Below are 18386 nucleotides of genomic sequence, written 5' to 3'. Positions count from 1 at the left end.
TAACATTGGGTACGACGCCCTGACATTTAGTTATCATTCCATATCGACTAATAGGGAGACAGTGTTCAGATGGGGCCAGAAACATTCTCTCTTCTCTATGATCAGTTCAATTTGCATTCCGTTAAAGGTCTTCCCATTAAAGGGACATGTTTGTCAACATGGGAAACACCATCTTCTCCAGCATCAGACAAGAAGATTTCCTCTCTGTGCGGTCAGTAGAAAGCGGCAAGCTAGCCTAGCTTAGCACAAATGAATAGAAGTGGATATGGGCCACTAGCCTAGCTGTTGGCCAAAAAACACCTCTCCCGGAGTGCTCCCAGAGCTAGTGGTCCGTATCCACTTCCATTCATTTGTGCTAAGCTAGGCTAGCTTGCTGCCGGATAGCTTTCTACTGAATTGGTATCTACAGTATCTTCTTGTCTGACTCTGGAGATTACAGTAATCATGCTCCTTTAAGGGAAATTACCTTCTCCTCACCCCCTTCCTCTAAAGGTTAGACCTTCAGTTTTTTTTACAACATGGCTTTTTAATTCCCCTCATCACCCCTGTGTCTCTCTCTTTCTTTGTCTCTCTATCTCTTCTCCATTCCCCCATCTCCTCCATTCACAAGTCCTCATAGGGATCAGTTTCAAGAAAGGGCTATTAAATGTGAGCAGAGTGCTGAGGAGACAGCATTGTGGTCTCATTATAAATATGTCAAACCTGCACTGTTCTTATACTTACTGGTAGAGGAGTTCACAAATAAGAGGTTTCACATCTGGTTTCAAAGAGAGTTCTAATGGAATTACCGTAAATAAACGTTTACTGTTGTGGTAATTCCAAGTGTGAGCTGTGGGAATTTATTGTAGGCTCCGATATCTCCCACTTGGCAAAATGAAAATCTACAGAAAATCTACTTCTTTTGCTCCTTGTGGTCTTTCAGAAGAAGATAACAACACTGGTTATCTCCACCAGGCGGAACGCTTGGAGAGAGATTATATAACTGGTCATGTGTGTGTGTCTGTGTGTGTCTGTTCATCCGGAGCTAATCTTACCAACTACAAGACTGTGGTGGATGAAAATGGTCATATAGGCTAACAGCAGGCCAGGTACAGTGACTTCTGGATTTTTCACATTGGAAAATGACAAGTATTTGTAATAAACTTTTGAACACAGGGGGGTGTTACTACACACGTTTTCTGCTCAGAGCCTCCGGGAATCAGGGCCCTGTTTCTTGTACCTGGATAACTGAGTTAGCCAGATAACTTTAGCTGGATAACTGGGTTAGCCGGACTTTCCGATTTCATGTACCTGGATTTTCCAAATCACCATGACAACATATCCAAAAGTTTGAGCCTGGTCGAAAGCAGAGTTCAAGTTCAAGTTAGCCTGAACTATCGCCACGCCCCCGCAAAGAAGTGACAGCCCGTTTCCTGAAACTATTCCCACAGTCTACGATCTGCATTATACCATTCTGAATTACGTTTTTGTGCTCCATTCTTCCAGAGGGGGCTTTTGAAATGTAAAATAGACCCAAAATGCTGATATTAAATTCACTTTGTCCTAAATAATGCACGTTATATATACCGTGGCGACGGTGGCGCTCGCTCGTGCGATGTACACATGATGTGGTTATTTTAATTGTAACTGGGATTAAGATGTCTGATGAGATGCGCTGTTTGACGGATTTGAGAAATTGAATGAGCCGTTGACGTCACATTAATGAATGAGGATAAAGAGATAAACTTCATTCAAAACAAAGGATATTCTAAACACGGGTCTCTCGTTCATTAATGTATAAACAATGAATTTATCCCATCTGGCCCAGTGGCCCAGCGGTAGTGCTCAAGCCTCCCAATCCACCGACCGGGGTTCAAATCCCCATGTTTCCAGTATGATTTTTTTGAATATAATATTAATGATTATACGCCAAAGTAGCCTGGTTTTAAGTTAAAATATTATAAATCTACATGCATTGAGGATGTCATTCTTTATATAGCTCTCAACGTGCACCAAATTGAATTATTCCTATATTGCAAAAAGAAGGACCCCGGTCTTGAACCCGGGTCGTCCGTGTGGAAGTCAAAAGAACAACCCGTTGGACCACATTGGAGATAAGTTAAATATTGACTATACATCAATCAATGGGCAAGAAAGCCGTCTCGTAATTCTGTATAACAGTTAACTAGTTATTTTCGCTAGCAAGATCTCATTTGATTATTCAATCCAGCAGGCAAGTTTAAAGAAATATAATCTGATTGATTGAGGTAATGAGGGACTTAGAATTAGCCTATAGATAACGCATTTAACTTGTCGGCGAGGCGATTGAGCCTATTGCAATCTGTCAATAAAGTCTTAAATCAATTAATCAATCAATGCCGTTGAGAATCAGGGTCTCTGCCATCGATACGTGCTGGCTTTCCACCTAAAACGGGAGCGCGCATCTAGCCTGACTTGAGCCTGACTCTCAAGTCTGGCTTGAGTTAACGAGACTGAATCCTCCTTTGTGAAACAGGAAAATCCCGGCTTTGAACATCGGGTTAACTGAAGCTGGATAATGGACATGTTGATCGACTTAGTTGAACCACGTACATGAAACAGGGCCCAGCTCTCTGGCCCCTGTTTACATTGTTGTTGATATACAGTACCTATATGCATCATTGTCCATTGAAATAAGCCCTGCCCCCTTTTACATCTCACGAACTGTTTGTCATAGAACGTATGAACTAAGTACAGACTACTACTTTTTACTACTTTACTACTTTCATTAGCTTAGGTCAGGGGTCAGCAACCTTTACTATCAAAAGAGCCACTTTTCCCCCCTCCCACAAAATAAAATGCTCAGGGAGCTGCACAACCTATTTACCCTTAAAATGAAGATAACACAGTGTATAACGTTTTATATATCCCCAAGCATACCCCACATTTAGCATAAAACGCCTGACAATTGCATACCCAAAGTAATTTGCGATTTATTATACTTTATACTTATAACACACAGTTTGTTGCATTAATGGAATTATAAAGCAACACAAAGAAAAATTTTGTTTTTACCTTTTATAACAAAGGAAAACCTCAAACTCTTATGAAGAGGAGAAAAAAATACTGGCTGTGTAGACCTATTTTTAAATAAAACACAGAAGAGGAGACAAAACACTGGTGTCCGACTTTGAAATAAAACCCTGAACTATTCAGGTATATTTGAGTCCTTCCCTTATTTGTGGAACATTTATAAAATAGAAAGTAGTCCACTTTGAAAAAAGACTACCATGTGTAGACTAGACCTATACTTTGAAATAAAACACAGAAAAGGAGAAAAAACACTGGCATCTGTAGACCTACTTTGAAATAAAACCCTGAACTATGCAGCTCTATTTGAGTCCTTCCCTTATTTGTGGAAAATCTATAAAATAAAAAGTAAATTTCTCGTTGTTCGCAAATTTCGCACCACATATCAGGCATACAGGTAAGCCTGCTTCGTTAGTCGTGAAAGCAAATTAATCTGTCCACGCTGAATTAAACCCTCTATTTTCCTCAGACTTTCCTTTTTTTGGATTTATCCATGGTTAGATAACTTTTTCATGAGAGACAGGTTTACAATAGACACATTGGATACATTGGACAAAAATACTGTCAAAGATAAACAAACATATACATCAGTTGAAACAAGTACAAGCAACATCTATTATATCAGAGTTCAGAACTTTAAAATCTTGTAACAGAATGTAATTTTCTAACTTCAATGTTTTCTGTAGTTCATTCCATTTGTACGGGCATAATATTTAAAACCAGTTTTGACAAGCTACATTTTTACATGTGGTGTATCTAAAGCTAAGAAACCCTGTGACCCAGGACCATATGTGCTGTATTTAAAAGCAATCAAAGAGCAGAGACTATGGAACTTTCATAATCAGACCCTATATTAATGCAATACATATCCCTTCTCTTAGTAGAAGAAGGCCATCCTACTTTTTAATTTAAAACACAATGGTAAGTGTTATGGTTTGTAACCGACCCCAATCGCACAACACAAGACAGGTATGATGGTAAGCCAAGAAACAGGTATTTATTGAAAACAGGGAAAAAGGGCACTGTCCCTTTAAGGAAGAAAACACAAATTACTGGAATCTAACAAGAGGGGAAGGTACAATGCCTTTAAGAGGCGGGCAGGAAAGGGGAACACTATGGGAAGGTAAAGGGAACGCCTAAGGGAAGGTTAAGGGAACGCCTAGGGACAGAGGAACTAGAGACTAGGAGAACTAGGGAAAGAGGACTAGGGACTAGGAGAACTAGGGATAGAGGACAAGGGACTAGGAGAACCAGGGACAGAGGACTAGGGACTAGGAGAACTAGGGACAGAGGACTAGGGACTAGGAGAACTAGGGACAGAGGACTAGGGACTAGGAGAACTAGGGACAGAGGACTAGGGACTAGGAGAACTAGGGACAGAGGCCCGCGGAGGCGGGCTGGGGACAGGGAGGACTGGGAGGACTGGTGGGAACACCTGGGCCGCTCTGCAGAACTCTCTCGGCAGATCTCCGAGGTGGTTAACGGCGGCCGAGAGGGAGAGAGGAGAGGGTTAATGTACAAAGGGGAAAAACAGAGCAGATGCAGGAGAGGTGACCAGTCCAAATACCAAAGTTAAACAAAGTAAAACTATCTTTGTGAAAATACACAAAGAGCAAAGTACCAAAACAAATACAAAGAGAATACTATCTTTGGTGTGAACAAACACACAGTGGGAGATGTAACGTCCAAAATAATATCCAAGTGAAACAAACAGTGGCACAACGCTGGGTGAGTGACTGTCAGATTAAAAGGTGGTAATTCTTCAGTGTTAGAAACACACGAAAACGGAGATGATCTAGACAGTCAAAACTCACCCAGACGTATGCGTAATGGTGCAGGAACAGCAGCGGCGGGGTGCCGGCTGTCCGAGCCGAGGACAGAGTGGTGCAGGAACAGGCAGCGGGGCGAGAGCGTCGCCACCGGGGCGCCGGCTGTCCGAGCCGAGGACAGAGTGGTGCTGGAACAGGCGGCGGTGGCGAGGGTATCGCCACCGGGGAGCCGGCAGTCCGAGCCGAGGACAGAGTGGTGCTGGAACAGGCGGCGGTGGCGAAGGTGTCGTCACCGGGTAGCCGACTGTCGGAGCCGAGGACAGAGTGGTGCTGGAACAGGCGGCGGTGGCGAAGGTGTCGTCACCGGGTAGCCGACTGTCGGAGCCGAGGAACAGAGTGGTGCTGGAACAGGCGGCGGTGGCGAAGGTGTCGTCACCGGGTAGCCGACTGTCGGAGCCGAGGAACAGAGTGGTGCGCCACTGCTTGAGTGCGCACCGGAACCGAGAGACGCGTCGGGGTGCGTCTGCGAGGAGGAGTGTGCCAAGCACGAAGGTCTAGAAGATGCGCGTTGCGCGCTGGTCTGGAGAGCGTGCCAAGCTCGAGGGTTCTTGGAAGATGCGCGTTGCGCGCTGGTCTGGAGAGCGTGCCAAGCTCAAGCGTCCTTGGAAGATGCGCGTTGCGCGCTGGTCTGGAGAGCGTGCCAAGCTCGAGGGTTCTTGGAAGATGCGCGTTGCGCGCTGGTCTGGAGAGCGTGCCAAGCTCGAGCGTCCTTGGAAGATGCGCGTTGCGCGCTGGTCTGGAGAGCGTGCCAAGCTCGAGGGTTCTTGGAAGATGCGCGTTGCGCGCTGGTCTGGAGAGCGTGCCAAGCTCGAGCGTCCTTGGAAGATGCGCGTTGCGCGCTGGTCTGGAGAGCGTGCCAAGCTCGAGCGTCCTTGGAAGATGCGCGTTGCGCGCTGAGGACTGGAGAGCGTCTGCGCTGGTCTGGATGTGCGTCAGGACGAACAGCTGCGCGGGGGTCTGCAGTGGAACGCTGGGGTGCCTCCCGTGGAAGTACAGGGAGCGCAGACCAGTCTCCCCCACAGGCAACGGCGACAGCTGGCGAAGGCTGGAGCAAACATCTCGACGCCGGAGAATGGAACAGCATAGGCAGACAGAGGATCTCCCGAAAGAGTCTAGATGTTTAGAGAATATGACTCGGCAAGTATACAACACGACCCCACGCCGAAACGAGGGGAAGCGCCCTGGTATTTAAAGCCCACAGGGGGACTAATTAGCCTGCCACCACAGGTGCGAGAGATAATAGATAATCGAACAGGTGTGGCCACTGAGGGTAAAGAACGAGAGGGTGGGGGCTAGAGAGAGTGAGTGAGAAGGGAAAATAAACAGTATAGGCTTAAAGAAACAGAGAAAAGGTGGTGAGCAGCGGGCAAAACCTCACAGTACCCCCCCCTCAACGGGAGCCACCCGGCGACCCAAAACAAATACAGACAGAGTGGCAGGGGGCAAAACAAGAGGTACTGGCCAAGCCAGCAGGGGAAGCCACCACAAGAGTGGGGCCAGCAAAAGAAACAGGGTCGCCGAGGGGTAACTAGGGTAGCAGAGGGGCAACTGGGGGAACTGGTCTAGAGGAACTGGGTCTAGAGAACTAGTCTAGCGAACTGGGCAAGAGAACTGGTCAAGAGAACTGGTTTAGAGAACTGGTCTAGAGAACTGGTCAAGAGGAACTGGGTCTAGAGAACTGGTCTAGAGCAACTGGTCTAGGGGAACTGAGGGGCAAGCAGGGTAGCTAAGGGGTAACCATGGTAGCACCGGGAAAGGGCTAGCAGAGGGAAGGTTAGCTGCCAGGGCACTGATAGCTACAGGGCCTATGCTAGCTGTACTGCTACATCAACATAGAGGCTGCGCAAGCTGCCGGAGCCAGGCTAGCAGAGGGAAAGGGTAGCTGCCAGGGCACTGATAGCTACAGGGCCTATGCTAGCTGTACTGCCACATCAACATAGAGGCTGCGCTAGCTGCCGGAGCTAGGCTGGCAGACAGGGCTGGACCAGCATGAGAGAACAAGCTAGCTGGAAGGACAGTCCTAGCTGTGTGAGATAAACTGCACAAAAAAGTGGAGGCCATGCAGAGGGACCGGGTTAGCTGCTTGGGCCTGGCTAGCTACAGGGCCTATGCCAGCTGCAAGGGCTGCATAAACATAGAGGCTGTGCTAGCAGCCGGGGCAAAGCTAGCAGACAGGGGCTCTGCTGAGGGACTGGGTTAGCTGCCAGGGCATGGCTAGCTACAGGGGGGTCAAACAGGGCAAAACGGGAAGCAAACAGGGGAGCTAACCGGGGAGACTAACAAGCTAAACAGGGGAGTAACAGGCTAACAAGGGAGCTAAACAGGACTAACAAGGAAGCAAACAGGGCTAACAGGGGAGCTAGAGGGAACAAGAAAAAAAAAGGCAAACTCAACATACACCGTCTGTGCTGGCTGGGGTCGTCGATTTGGTGGGGTCGTACTGTTATGGTTTGTAACCGACCCCAATCGCACAACACAAGACAGGTATGATGGTAAGCCAAGAAACAGGTATTTATTGAAAACAGGGAAAAAGGGCACTGTCCCTTTAAGGAAGAAAACACAAATTACTGGAATCTAACAAGAGGGGAAGGTACAATGCCTTTAAGAGGCGGGCAGGAAAGGGGAACACTATGGGAAGGTAAAGGGAACGCCTAAGGGAAGGTTAAGGGAACGCCTAGGGACAGAGGAACTAGAGACTAGGAGAACTAGGGAAAGAGGACTAGGGACTAGGAGAACTAGGGATAGAGGACAAGGGACTAGGAGAACCAGGGACAGAGGACTAGGGACTAGGAGAACTAGGGACAGAGGACTAGGGACTAGGAGAACTAGGGACAGAGGACTAGGGACTAGGAGAACTAGGGACAGAGGACTAGGGACTAGGAGAACTAGGGACAGAGGCCCGCGGAGGCGGGCTGGGGACAGGGAGGACTGGGAGGACTGGTGGGAACACCTGGGCCGCTCTGCAGAACTCTCTCGGCAGATCTCCGAGGTGGTTAACGGCGGCCGAGAGGGAGAGAGGAGAGGGTTAATGTACAAAGGGGAAAAACAGAGCAGATGCAGGAGAGGTGACCAGTCCAAATACCAAAGTTAAACAAAGTAAAACTATCTTCGTGAAAATACACAAAGAGCAAAGTACCAAAACAAATACAAAGAGAATACTATCTTTGGTGTGAACAAACACACAGTGGGAGATGTAACGTCCAAAATAATATCCAAGTGAAACAAACAGTGGCACAACGCTGGGTGAGTGACTGTCAGATTAAAAGGTGGTAATTCTTCAGTGTTAGAAACACACGAAAACGGAGATGATCTAGACAGTCAAAACTCACCCAGACGTATGCGTAATGGTGCAGGAACAGCAGCGGCGGGGTGCCGGCTGTCCGAGCCGAGGACAGAGTGGTGCAGGAACAGGCAGCGGGGCGAGAGCGTCGCCACCGGGGCGCCGGCTGTCCGAGCCGAGGACAGAGTGGTGCTGGAACAGGCGGCGGTGGCGAGGGTATCGCCACCGGGGAGCCGGCAGTCCGAGCCGAGGACAGAGTGGTGCTGGAACAGGCGGCGGTGGCGAAGGTGTCGTCACCGGGTAGCCTACTGTCGGAGCCGAGGACAGAGTGGTGCTGGAACAGGCGGCGGTGGCGAAGGTGTCGTCACCGGGTAGCCGACTGTCGGAGCCGAGGAACAGAGTGGTGCTGGAACAGGCGGCGGTGGCGAAGGTGTCGTCACCGGGTAGCCGACTGTCGGAGCCGAGGAACAGAGTGGTGCGCCACTGCTTGAGTGCGCACCGGAACCGAGAGACGCGTCGGGGTGCGTCTGCGAGGAGGAGTGTGCCAAGCACGAAGGTCTAGAAGATGCGCGTTGCGCGCTGGTCTGGAGAGCGTGCCAAGCTCGAGGGTTCTTGGAAGATGCGCGTTGCGCGCTGGTCTGGAGAGCGTGCCAAGCTCGAGCGTCCTTGGAAGATGCGCGTTGCGCGCTGGTCTGGAGAGCGTGCCAAGCTCGAGGGTTCTTGGAAGATGCGCGTTGCGCGCTGGTCTGGAGAGCGTGCCAAGCTCGAGCGTCCTTGGAAGATGCGCGTTGCGCGCTGGTCTGGAGAGCGTGCCAAGCTCGAGGGTTCTTGGAAGATGCGCGTTGCGCGCTGGTCTGGAGAGCGTGCCAAGCTCGAGCGTCCTTGGAAGATGCGCGTTGCGCGCTGGTCTGGAGAGCGTGCCAAGCTCGAGCGTCCTTGGAAGATGCGCGTTGCGCGCTGAGGACTGGAGAGCGTCTGCGCTGGTCTGGATGTGCGTCAGGACGAACAGCTGCGCGGGGGTCTGCAGTGGAACGCTGGGGTGCCTCCCGTGGAAGTACAGGGAGCGCAGACCAGTCTCCCCCACAGGCAACGGCGACAGCTGGCGAAGGCTGGAGCAAACATCTCGACGCCGGAGAATGGAACAGCATAGGCAGACAGAGGATCTCCCGAAAGAGTCTAGATGTTTAGAGAATATGACTCGGCAAGTATACAACACGACCCCACGCCGAAACGAGGGGAAGCGCCCTGGTATTTAAAGCCCACAGGGGGACTAATTAGCCTGCCACCACAGGTGCGAGAGATAATAGATAATCGAACAGGTGTGGCCACTGAGGGTAAAGAACGAGAGGGTGGGGGCTAGAGAGAGTGAGTGAGAAGGGAAAATAAACAGTATAGGCTTAAAGAAACAGAGAAAAGGTGGTGAGCAGCGGGCAAAACCTCACAGTAAGTGAGTGTATCTCCAGTGATAAAATGCAGTGCGCTATGATACACAGCATTGAGGGGTGTAAGGTAGAGGGAGAGGCATGCAGGTCACCATAATCAAATACAGACATTGTTGATTGTACAATGCTAAAAAAAATTAAGATAACCTACTATATAACCAAATTCCTAAATATTTACAAGATTCTACTATTTAAATGTGAGAACCCTGAATCTGGATAGATACCTACACATAAGACACAAACTAAAAAGCATAAACAAAGCACAAGAGGGGCCTTTTTGCCTAGAGGTTGCTGTTTGACAACATTACAGATGGTATACCTTTTAAATATGAATGTTAGAGTACAAGTATTTTCAAATCAACACTGCTAAGTTGAATGGGCCCAGACATACACTATTTTGGGGTTTGATTTCTACTTAAATAGCATTCATCCTTTGACCATTTGTCTGTTTAGAGAAGGAACACGAGAAAGAACATACTGTGAATGGTTAAGTTTGAAATCACTACAACGGGGAGGAGCATTTCTTAGGCTGCGGTTACACTAGGGCCATTTCATTTAGCTTTTCAGAACGCTGCGTATTAGCAGGCAAGTAAGAGTTAAGTTAGACGTCGTTTTGTCTCGTCTACTATATACATGTAGTACAATACCAAAGCAGTAGGTGGCGATGTAGTTCAAACATGAAGGCCATTTTCAACCAATCAGAAAGGTTGAACGTGCCACTACATCATCATCATTAGGTGGCTTCTTCGTTCCGAAGGCCATTTTCAACCAATCAGAAAGGTTGAACGTGCCACTACACTTCCTGCTAAAAAACAACCGTCCACCATCTTTAAATACCTCGCGTGAGCCATTTAGCCAACGTAGCATTTATTTTTCAGCAAGAAAACAAAGTGCAATAAAAGTGCAATAAACAAAAACGGATACATTCACTGTGTGTTCTGCCTCTAATTTTTGGTGAAACAAAACAACATCAACACAATTTACCACCAAGGGCGGATAGTTTAGTCTCACAAAAAGATCTCCGGTGTTGTTAGCTACATGCTAATGTGAATGGCATTCTCCATGTATATAGTTAGCATCGAGGCTATTAACGTAGTAACGTTAACGCTAGTAGAAATGGATGAAAACTTTATTTAACAGATTGCAGAATGGGTACAATACAATACGGCTCAATACACACAATTGTTAAGGCTATGCAGACTATTGTAGTTTGGACTGGGCTCCTTATAACAATAACTTGACAACACGTTGGTAGCCGCAGCTACTTGGGACACCTCTGCTGTAAACACTGGAAATAACCGTGCGTGTTACACATGAATAAGTAATCTGAGGAGGACGCAGCTGATATCCTTTATAGCCTCCCCATATGGCCGGTTGGTGTCGGGAGACAGCAAATTATATTAATTATAGCACGATATTGCAAGTGACTCCCAGAAATAGTTCTGATGTTTGGACTAATGGACGGAGTCGAGGTCCAGCCAGGGAAGAATTTGGTGCCGGTCTCTACTGCGCATGGGCATTGGGCAGAACGGCTCCGTATCCGGCTCGCGCAAATTACATCGCACCATTGTCGGCGAGTTTCGGTGAGTTTCCAAAACGAAAACACCCTTTCAGCGTTGCTGTTAGAAAAACGCGTTTTCCTGCCAAAACTGCGTTTCTTTTTAACTTGGACATGCAAACGTAATCATTCGAAAATAAAACGTTGCTGTTATATATCATATAGCTTACGCTCTGCGCTGCCTAGTGGAATATATCCCATATCAGCCTAGATGCTGAATAAATTTCTCCACATGTACCTGTACACACCCATCCGCCTGGCCACACCCCCATCCGCTCCTCTACATAAGCAGGGGTGTGGACATACTAACAGCTCCTTCCCTATTTTCACCACTGGCGAGTGTCTGTATACACCACTTGAGTTTAGTGCAAAATAGTTGTTGGAGAGGAGCTACGTGGACATTGTTTCTTATTTTTTCTCTCCCTCACCAAAAGTTATAATGTCTGCACCTTCGGGGGGTTCGGACGCTCACAACGTCACCCTTCACCAGCGTTTTTCCATTGCCGCGTCCGCTGTGCATCGAGGGGCTGCTCTGACTCCACGGTCGTGGCCGTCAGACACGCCAGAGCGGCGTCCGGTGGTGAGTCTGCCTCTCCGAGGGGCTGTTGAATCAAGGCCGTCTCCCATGAGATGGCCTAGTTCCAGCTCTGGTTCCCCCGCCAGTGGACGGTCGGCCGTTAGGCCGACGGCTCCTCTGGTGGCTGAGGATTTTACACGCAGGCTCTTCGCCTCTGCTCGCTCCCGTCGTAGGGCGGCGAGCTGCAGGGGCGAACGGCCTGGCTTTGGGGAGGTGCTGGAGCCAAACGAGGGTGCTCTTACTCTGTCTCCGTTTCCGATGGAAACTGAGGATCATATGGAGGGAGCGGGAGCGCTCTTGTTTGATGCCCCAATGGAGTCGTATCATTCTCCCCCTCAGGGTGTAGCAGGGAGTGTTGCGTCTCCTTGGGGTCCCTTGTTCTCAGGTGTTGGGTTAGAACCTCCGATCCGGAGACAAGATGCCCAGCTATCTGCCGCGTCGGATGGTGGCGCCAGACATGGCAGCCTCCCGCACGTGAGGGATGCGGGCGACGTGGAGGGAGGTGCGCAAGGGAGTTGCGTGCCTTGTTCCCCGAGCTCATGGCGGCCGCCGCAGCCGCTAATGGCATGGCGTTTCCGCAGCCTCTGCCTGCACCTGTCCCTGATGACATAATAGGTCATCTCTGGCAACGTCGTCCTGTGAGGGAGACGGGCGTTGTCTGCCCATTCTTCCCTTCAATGGAGGCCTACATAAAACAGGGACAGGTAATCTCCCGCATCACTGGCCTTACCTCCACCTACGTGCCAGTCACGCGGGTGGCGGGTTTGGTCCAGGGAGTAAAGGACGGGGTGGCTCGGCTTGATAGCCCGATGACATCCATTCTTTGTCCCGAAGTGGTGTGGGAGCCGTTGCGGAAGCCGGTTCCCCAAGGGAAATCAGCTAGGCAGATGGCTAACTGGAGTGACCAGATGTACATCGCCGCGACTCAGAGCCTAGTTGCGATGTCTAACATCGTGCAGCTAGCACGCTACATGTCTGGGATGATGGCGGGCGGGTCGGTGTTGGACGACCATCAACAATACCTTCACGCCCAGGCGGCTGGAGCCATCCTGCACCTTACCCAGCTGCAGGCGATAGCCGCAGGGAAGGGGCGCGCCCTGGCCACTCTGTCCCAGTGCCACCTTTGGCTGGAGCAGGCGAGGGTGCCTGAACAGAAGAGGATTCCCCTGCTCACGGCCCCCTCTCCGATGCTGGGCTCTTCGGGTCGGCCATGCAGCAGATGATGGCTGCCTGCAGAGAGATGGAGGAGGAGCGCGCTGTGCTCCAACCCAATTTCCCCTCACCCGATGCCACCGGTGATGGCCGACGGAAACAACGTCGGAGGAGGACCGTGACCGTTGCCTCCGCCACCACCGCCGCAGCTGCTGGGCCTTCGTCCAAGAAGGCCAGGAGTGGAGGGAGTGCCTTGTCCGCCGCAGCCAGCCGCCCCACGCCCGGAGGTGACGGTAGGGATCGACGTGACCAGGCTCCCCGTGGGGGCAAGCACCGTGCTGCATGCGGCAGGCGCGGCTAGTGACTTCCCCTGTTTACCCCTGTTCCCTTTAAAAAAAAAAAAAATTTTGTTTAAACTAAATAAAGGGTCCCTCCTGGTGAGGGACTATTTTTTGTTACAAACAGTTTTTAGTTTTCTATTCACTGTATATGTTCGGGATACGATGTGTGAACCCTCGCCTAGCTGTGGGGTTGTTTAGGAGAGCAGGACAGTTTCTTGTAAATCGTTCTGGTCGCTATATATGTGTGCTTGGCAAGGCCTGTGGCTAGCACTCGGTCGAAAGACTTTTCTTTCCTCATCCTGAAGAAATATGTTTCTTCTTATGGTGGTAATTTTTTACTGTTGTCTGAGGGGGTTGTGTGTATTCTGTTACATTGGAAACATGGCATCGAGTCCACAACTTTGTTGGAGTGTTAGCCTACAGAAGTGCTCGTATATGTAGCTTGTACCGAGGTCTTGACCCTCTCTTAAACTTCTGTGTTTTTTTCTTAAAACATGAAACACGGGTGTCGTGTTCGCACATAAGCCTACGGCCTTGTTTATAAACCCCGTTCGCAGACGAGTTATCGTCTGTGGCTGGCGTGCGTTGGTTTAGCTTATCCTTGTGGATGTACGCTTTTCATACAGCATGCTGGCTACACGGGTATCATCGCTGATGGTTGTTTTTCATCGTATCCGGGGTGTGGGGTCGTGAGGGGGTGAACTGATAAACCCCTCCTTCCCTCTTTTCTGATTGGTCAGGGGGTTGGGCCTTCTGTCCTTTGGGCTTCCTGTCGCACTGATTGGTCAGCGCGGCATGGGGTAGGGAGAGGGGGGGGGGGGGGGTAGGGAGTTCCCTGGTCCCACTCCTTTTTTGGCCAGGTGGGTCACGGAATTCCCCCAACCATAGAGTACGTCACTGGGCGTGGTTCTAGTGGTTGTGAGACTTCCGTGAGTTCTTTTCAAGCTCCATGTGGTGGACCTCTGTTGTTGTCAAGATGAGTTTTAAATGAAAGTTTTCTGCTCTGCACTCTGTTACATATGTCTTGAGCTTTTGGTCACGTAGCTCAATGTTACATATATCTTTTCGAATTGTTGCTCACGTGGGAAGTCTCTCTGGGGGTTCCCCGTCTCCTCTCTTTTATGTAGAGCGGGTTTGACAGGGGTGTTGTTTCCCTCGAACACGTCATATGGGACCCATATCTGTGTTTTTTGGCCGGCTTCTTGCCGTTCTCCCAGGCGGCTTGGAGGGAACGTTATCTGGATTCTTGTTGGAATTACCATTGATATGTTTTGCGTCTCGACGTGTACATAGTCCTGGCCCTGGGTGCTTCTGTGTGGAACCACGCATGGGCTTGCGCGCCTTGGTTGCTCATCATTGAAACAGCGTTTTTATGGGGCAACTAGGATGGAGTTTTGTCTCTTCCGAGCGCCAGTGTACTAGGTTTGTCTTGATGGATTCTCGTTCATCTCTGGGGGGAGATAACGGAATAGATCAAAGCATTGGCAGAGGGGTCTCACGCTTTTGGGGTGGGCCACCGGACGCAGCGCTTTATGTTCTGACTGTCTTGGTGGCGCCCTCTGTGATGTTTTGGATCGACACGCGTACCTACCCCCCTCTCAGGACTGGGGATGGTGGCGTGATTAGGACACGGGACTGGTTCTGGTCGCACCGGACCAGGTCAGTTAACCCGTTGTCCGCCGGGGCACAGATCTGCTGTTCTGGTACCCTGAAGGAAGTGCTTTTTTGGGGGGAAAATGCCGGGTTGGCCCGGGCGTTGCAGGGGTTGATGTTATGGAGGTGTTCTTGGTTATGTCACTGCGTGTTATCCTTCACTATTGCTTGGTCCATATTGTGTTGTACCTTGAGCTGTGCTAAAGGAGCCTGGTCCTTCTCCATTCTTTTTTTCGCACCTCTCTTCTCCTGCTTGGCGGGGCTGGGAGGGGGCTGTCGAGGTGGTTCTTGTACCCCTCTGGCATCCCTGTGTACGTCCCAGTCCGCCGGGCCCAGGTCCGGACTCGTTCTCGTCGACCTGTTGGCCTGAGTTAACCCCTTCTTGAGAACTGAAACACTTGTACTGCTGTATAGCCGGTGTATACCCGCAGTTGTGTTTTGGAGTTTTTTTCTTGGGGGGGTTATAGGAACAACCGCCTCCTGTTAGGTGGTGATTGGTTTCCAGGTGTGTTGGTAGCGGAGTCAACTCTCGGGTTAGGCCGGGCTCGACCCCGTCTGCCTGCGAGTGTGCCCCCGCACCTTTCATGACGTCTGCCAATCGTGTCAGCCTTCTCTGCCTCGGCCTGTTTTTTTTTGTGGAGGCTGCGACATGGTGCACAGCATACCGTACGCCCCTTCTGCCAGGGTGCTGTTTTCAGCAGACCCCTTTGGCGCCTGTCTAGTCCGCAGTGCTCCAGGCTCAGGTCGAGTCCTTTTGACCTGTTACCTGGATTGAGGGATCAACCTATTTGGGGGTTGTCTCCCCGGTGCGCTGCCTGGTCCGGCTGTGGGGGTGTAGCCTCTTGAGTGCTTTAGGGCGGCGTGCTGTAGGGGGGAAGGGCCTGCTCTTGGATGGGCCCTGTCCGATACGATATATAACATACGGTTATCCTATAACCATAGTTATATGAGTAATAGCGGCGCTCTGCGCTGGACTCCCTGAGGACCCCGTGGTCTTCGCCTTCGGTGGTGAAAGACTTGGGAAGGAGCTGTTAGTATGGCCACACCCCTGCTTATGTAGAGGAGCGGATGGGGGTGTGGCCAGGCGGATGGGTGTGTACAGGTACATGTGGAGAAATTTATTCAGCATCTAGGCTGATATGGGATATGTTCCACTAGGCAGCGCAGAGCGCCGCTATTACTCATATAACTATGGTTATAGGATAACCATATGTTTTTCCCCAGTGAAACCATGGCCTTAGGTTTCACTGCTTAGAAAACGAAAGTAAACTGACTTGCAGGCTACACTCTTTTTGAGCAGAAACAAATCACCTCCGAGTCATTTTCCAAGACACATTTCGTACAAAGGAACCACAGGTATGGGTGGACGGTATAAACGGTATACGGTATAAACGGTATGAATTTGCACTACGGTATGGATTTTGACCTTGTGACCGGTAGAGCAACTCTAAAGTAGCAATGACATAACCACAGTGTGGAGGGAGGGGGCTGCTAAGTGGAGCTAACGTTATCTTGCTGAGGCAGGGCTCTACAGTGTGACTATTTTACTCGCAAAATAGATATGTGCGAACTGGAACAATTATTTAGGAGCACAGAGGCTTTGCGTAGTGGGCGTGTCAACGCGCAATTGTCATTTCATAATAGACACGGAACAGAGCGGACCTTCAATTCTAGAAGCAAACTAGCTCTTCAGCCCTGCGTTGCACACAGCTGTGTGACAACGTCTTCTCTCGCGAGTCGCGCAGTTTATATGTGTAATGTAAACTCAGTGGCGGCTACGTGGCGTAGTGGGCAAGGCGCTCGCCACGAAATCTGGAGACGCTGGGCTCGCCTGTTCGAGCCCAGTGCTCCACATTTGCTTTCAGTTTAGCTGGTCGTCCGTACTAATACACATTGGCCGTATTAGGGGGTGGGAAACTGATGGGTGGGGATCGGGCGTTGTGGACAGCGACTCCTACAGGTCGGTTGGTGCGCCTGCGCAGTAGAATCAGGAAGTGTCGGGGGCAGCGTGAGCCTCCCACGCGTTACTCCTCGCCACTGAGAGATCGAGCTGCGCAGGTGAAAAGATGCGACTGCTGTTACCTCAAGTACTGGAGGGGACTTGTGCTATGTATGACTTAGTCCACATTGCAGCTGGCTTGTGGGAGGAAAGAAACAGCGTTCGTGACAGGGGAGGGTTGAATTGGATGATACGAAATTGGGATGGGAGAAAAATATAGAAAATGGGAGAAAAAGTGGATCAAAAAAAAATCCTCGCCATTCTGGAATGCCCACGTCGCGCTAAAGCCAAATGACAGATGTTTTTATTATTTAATCAATTTCACGTTCTCTAGCAGTGGTGGAGTTTTATTTTGCTTTTTTGTTGTTGTTTCCAAATCTGCTAATTGAATATATATGTAGGGTAAACTGGGGTAAGACCCCACCCCCCGCCCCCTCCTCTGAGGTAAGAACCCCACCTGTGATTTACCCCATGACCACTAGATTGACTCAAATTGAATTTCAGATCACATCTTGGATAGTAATGGTCTTGTTAATCTTTGAATAACATGCAACTCATTTTAGTAGTGGGAGCTTACACCACCTACCACACCTCCAATGTACAGTTTCTTTCCCCTCAAATACATTTTGTTGCTGCATCAGGTTACAATGATTCCTGAAACCCCAACATGACTTGACCTCTCAATTGTTCATCCGATGCATGGACTGCAAGTCTTTTAGCAAGTTCCATGTGGGCGATTTCAAGCCTGGCCACCGTCTGATGACAGCGGTCCATATGGCTATCATCCTTTCGATTATCTCCTTTCCCGAATACTCTTGTGCATATCCAAATCCAAATTGCGATCGCTCCCAAACCGAACATAAGGATGACGAGGATGTACAAATCCTCAACATCTTCCATCTCAATAGAATATAGGCATATTGATCGCCATTTATCCCAACTGTCAATTGCAAACCCCGCTTGGAATGTCCCGATTGGACACAGCGACTGTGACATCTGCACTGGGAAGAAGATCAAGGCCATGAAGTCCTGCCTGGTGTGTCTGGCCTCCTACTGTGAGATCCACCTGGAGCCTCATCTGAGAGTCTCAGCCCTGAGGAAACACAAGCTGATGGACCCTGTGGAGAACCTGGAGGACATGATTTGTAAGAAGCATGAAAGACGGAGCTAATCTGTAGGACTGACCAGGCCTGTGTGTGTCAGTTCTGCACTGAGGGAGACCACGACACTGTCCCTTTAGAGAAATAATACAGAGAGAGGAAGGACGAGTAGAGGACAAAAGAGGCAGATGTTCAGTAGATGATCCAGGAGCGTGAGCAGAAGATCCAACAGATCAAACATTCAATAGACCTCAGCAAGAAAGTGGCAAAGCGAGACATTGACAGTATTGACGTCTTCCCTGCTCTGGTGGCCTTCATTAAGAAAAGCCAGGCTGAGCTCATTGAGATTGAGGAGAAGCAGAAAGCAGTAAAGAACCAGGCTAAAGGCTTCACAGAAGAGCTGGAGC

The 18386-nt window shown here is 49.8% G+C and overlaps 1 protein-coding gene across 1 annotated transcript in view; it reads left to right on the top strand.

The window, feature by feature from the left end:
• Window positions 1-18386, top strand: part of LOC311233419 (zinc finger protein RFP-like) — a gene marked incomplete at both ends in the record, with an annotated part of 82936 nt that overhangs the window by 6475 nt on the left and 58075 nt on the right. The window contains 2 exons of the mRNA XM_084320386.1: window positions 17864-18024; window positions 18228-18346. Coding sequence (XP_084176512.1) covers window positions 17864-18024; window positions 18228-18346 — 280 coding nt within the window. The remainder of the gene's footprint in view (window positions 1-17863; window positions 18025-18227; window positions 18347-18386) is intronic.

This window comes from Notolepis coatsorum (assembly GCF_963971535.1).
Source record: "Notolepis coatsorum genome assembly, chromosome: 8".
Classification (NCBI taxonomy): domain Eukaryota; kingdom Metazoa; phylum Chordata; class Actinopteri; order Aulopiformes; family Paralepididae; genus Notolepis; species Notolepis coatsorum.
The sequence above is the reverse complement of the archived record's forward strand: the minus strand, read 5'-3'. Positions and strand labels throughout refer to the sequence as shown.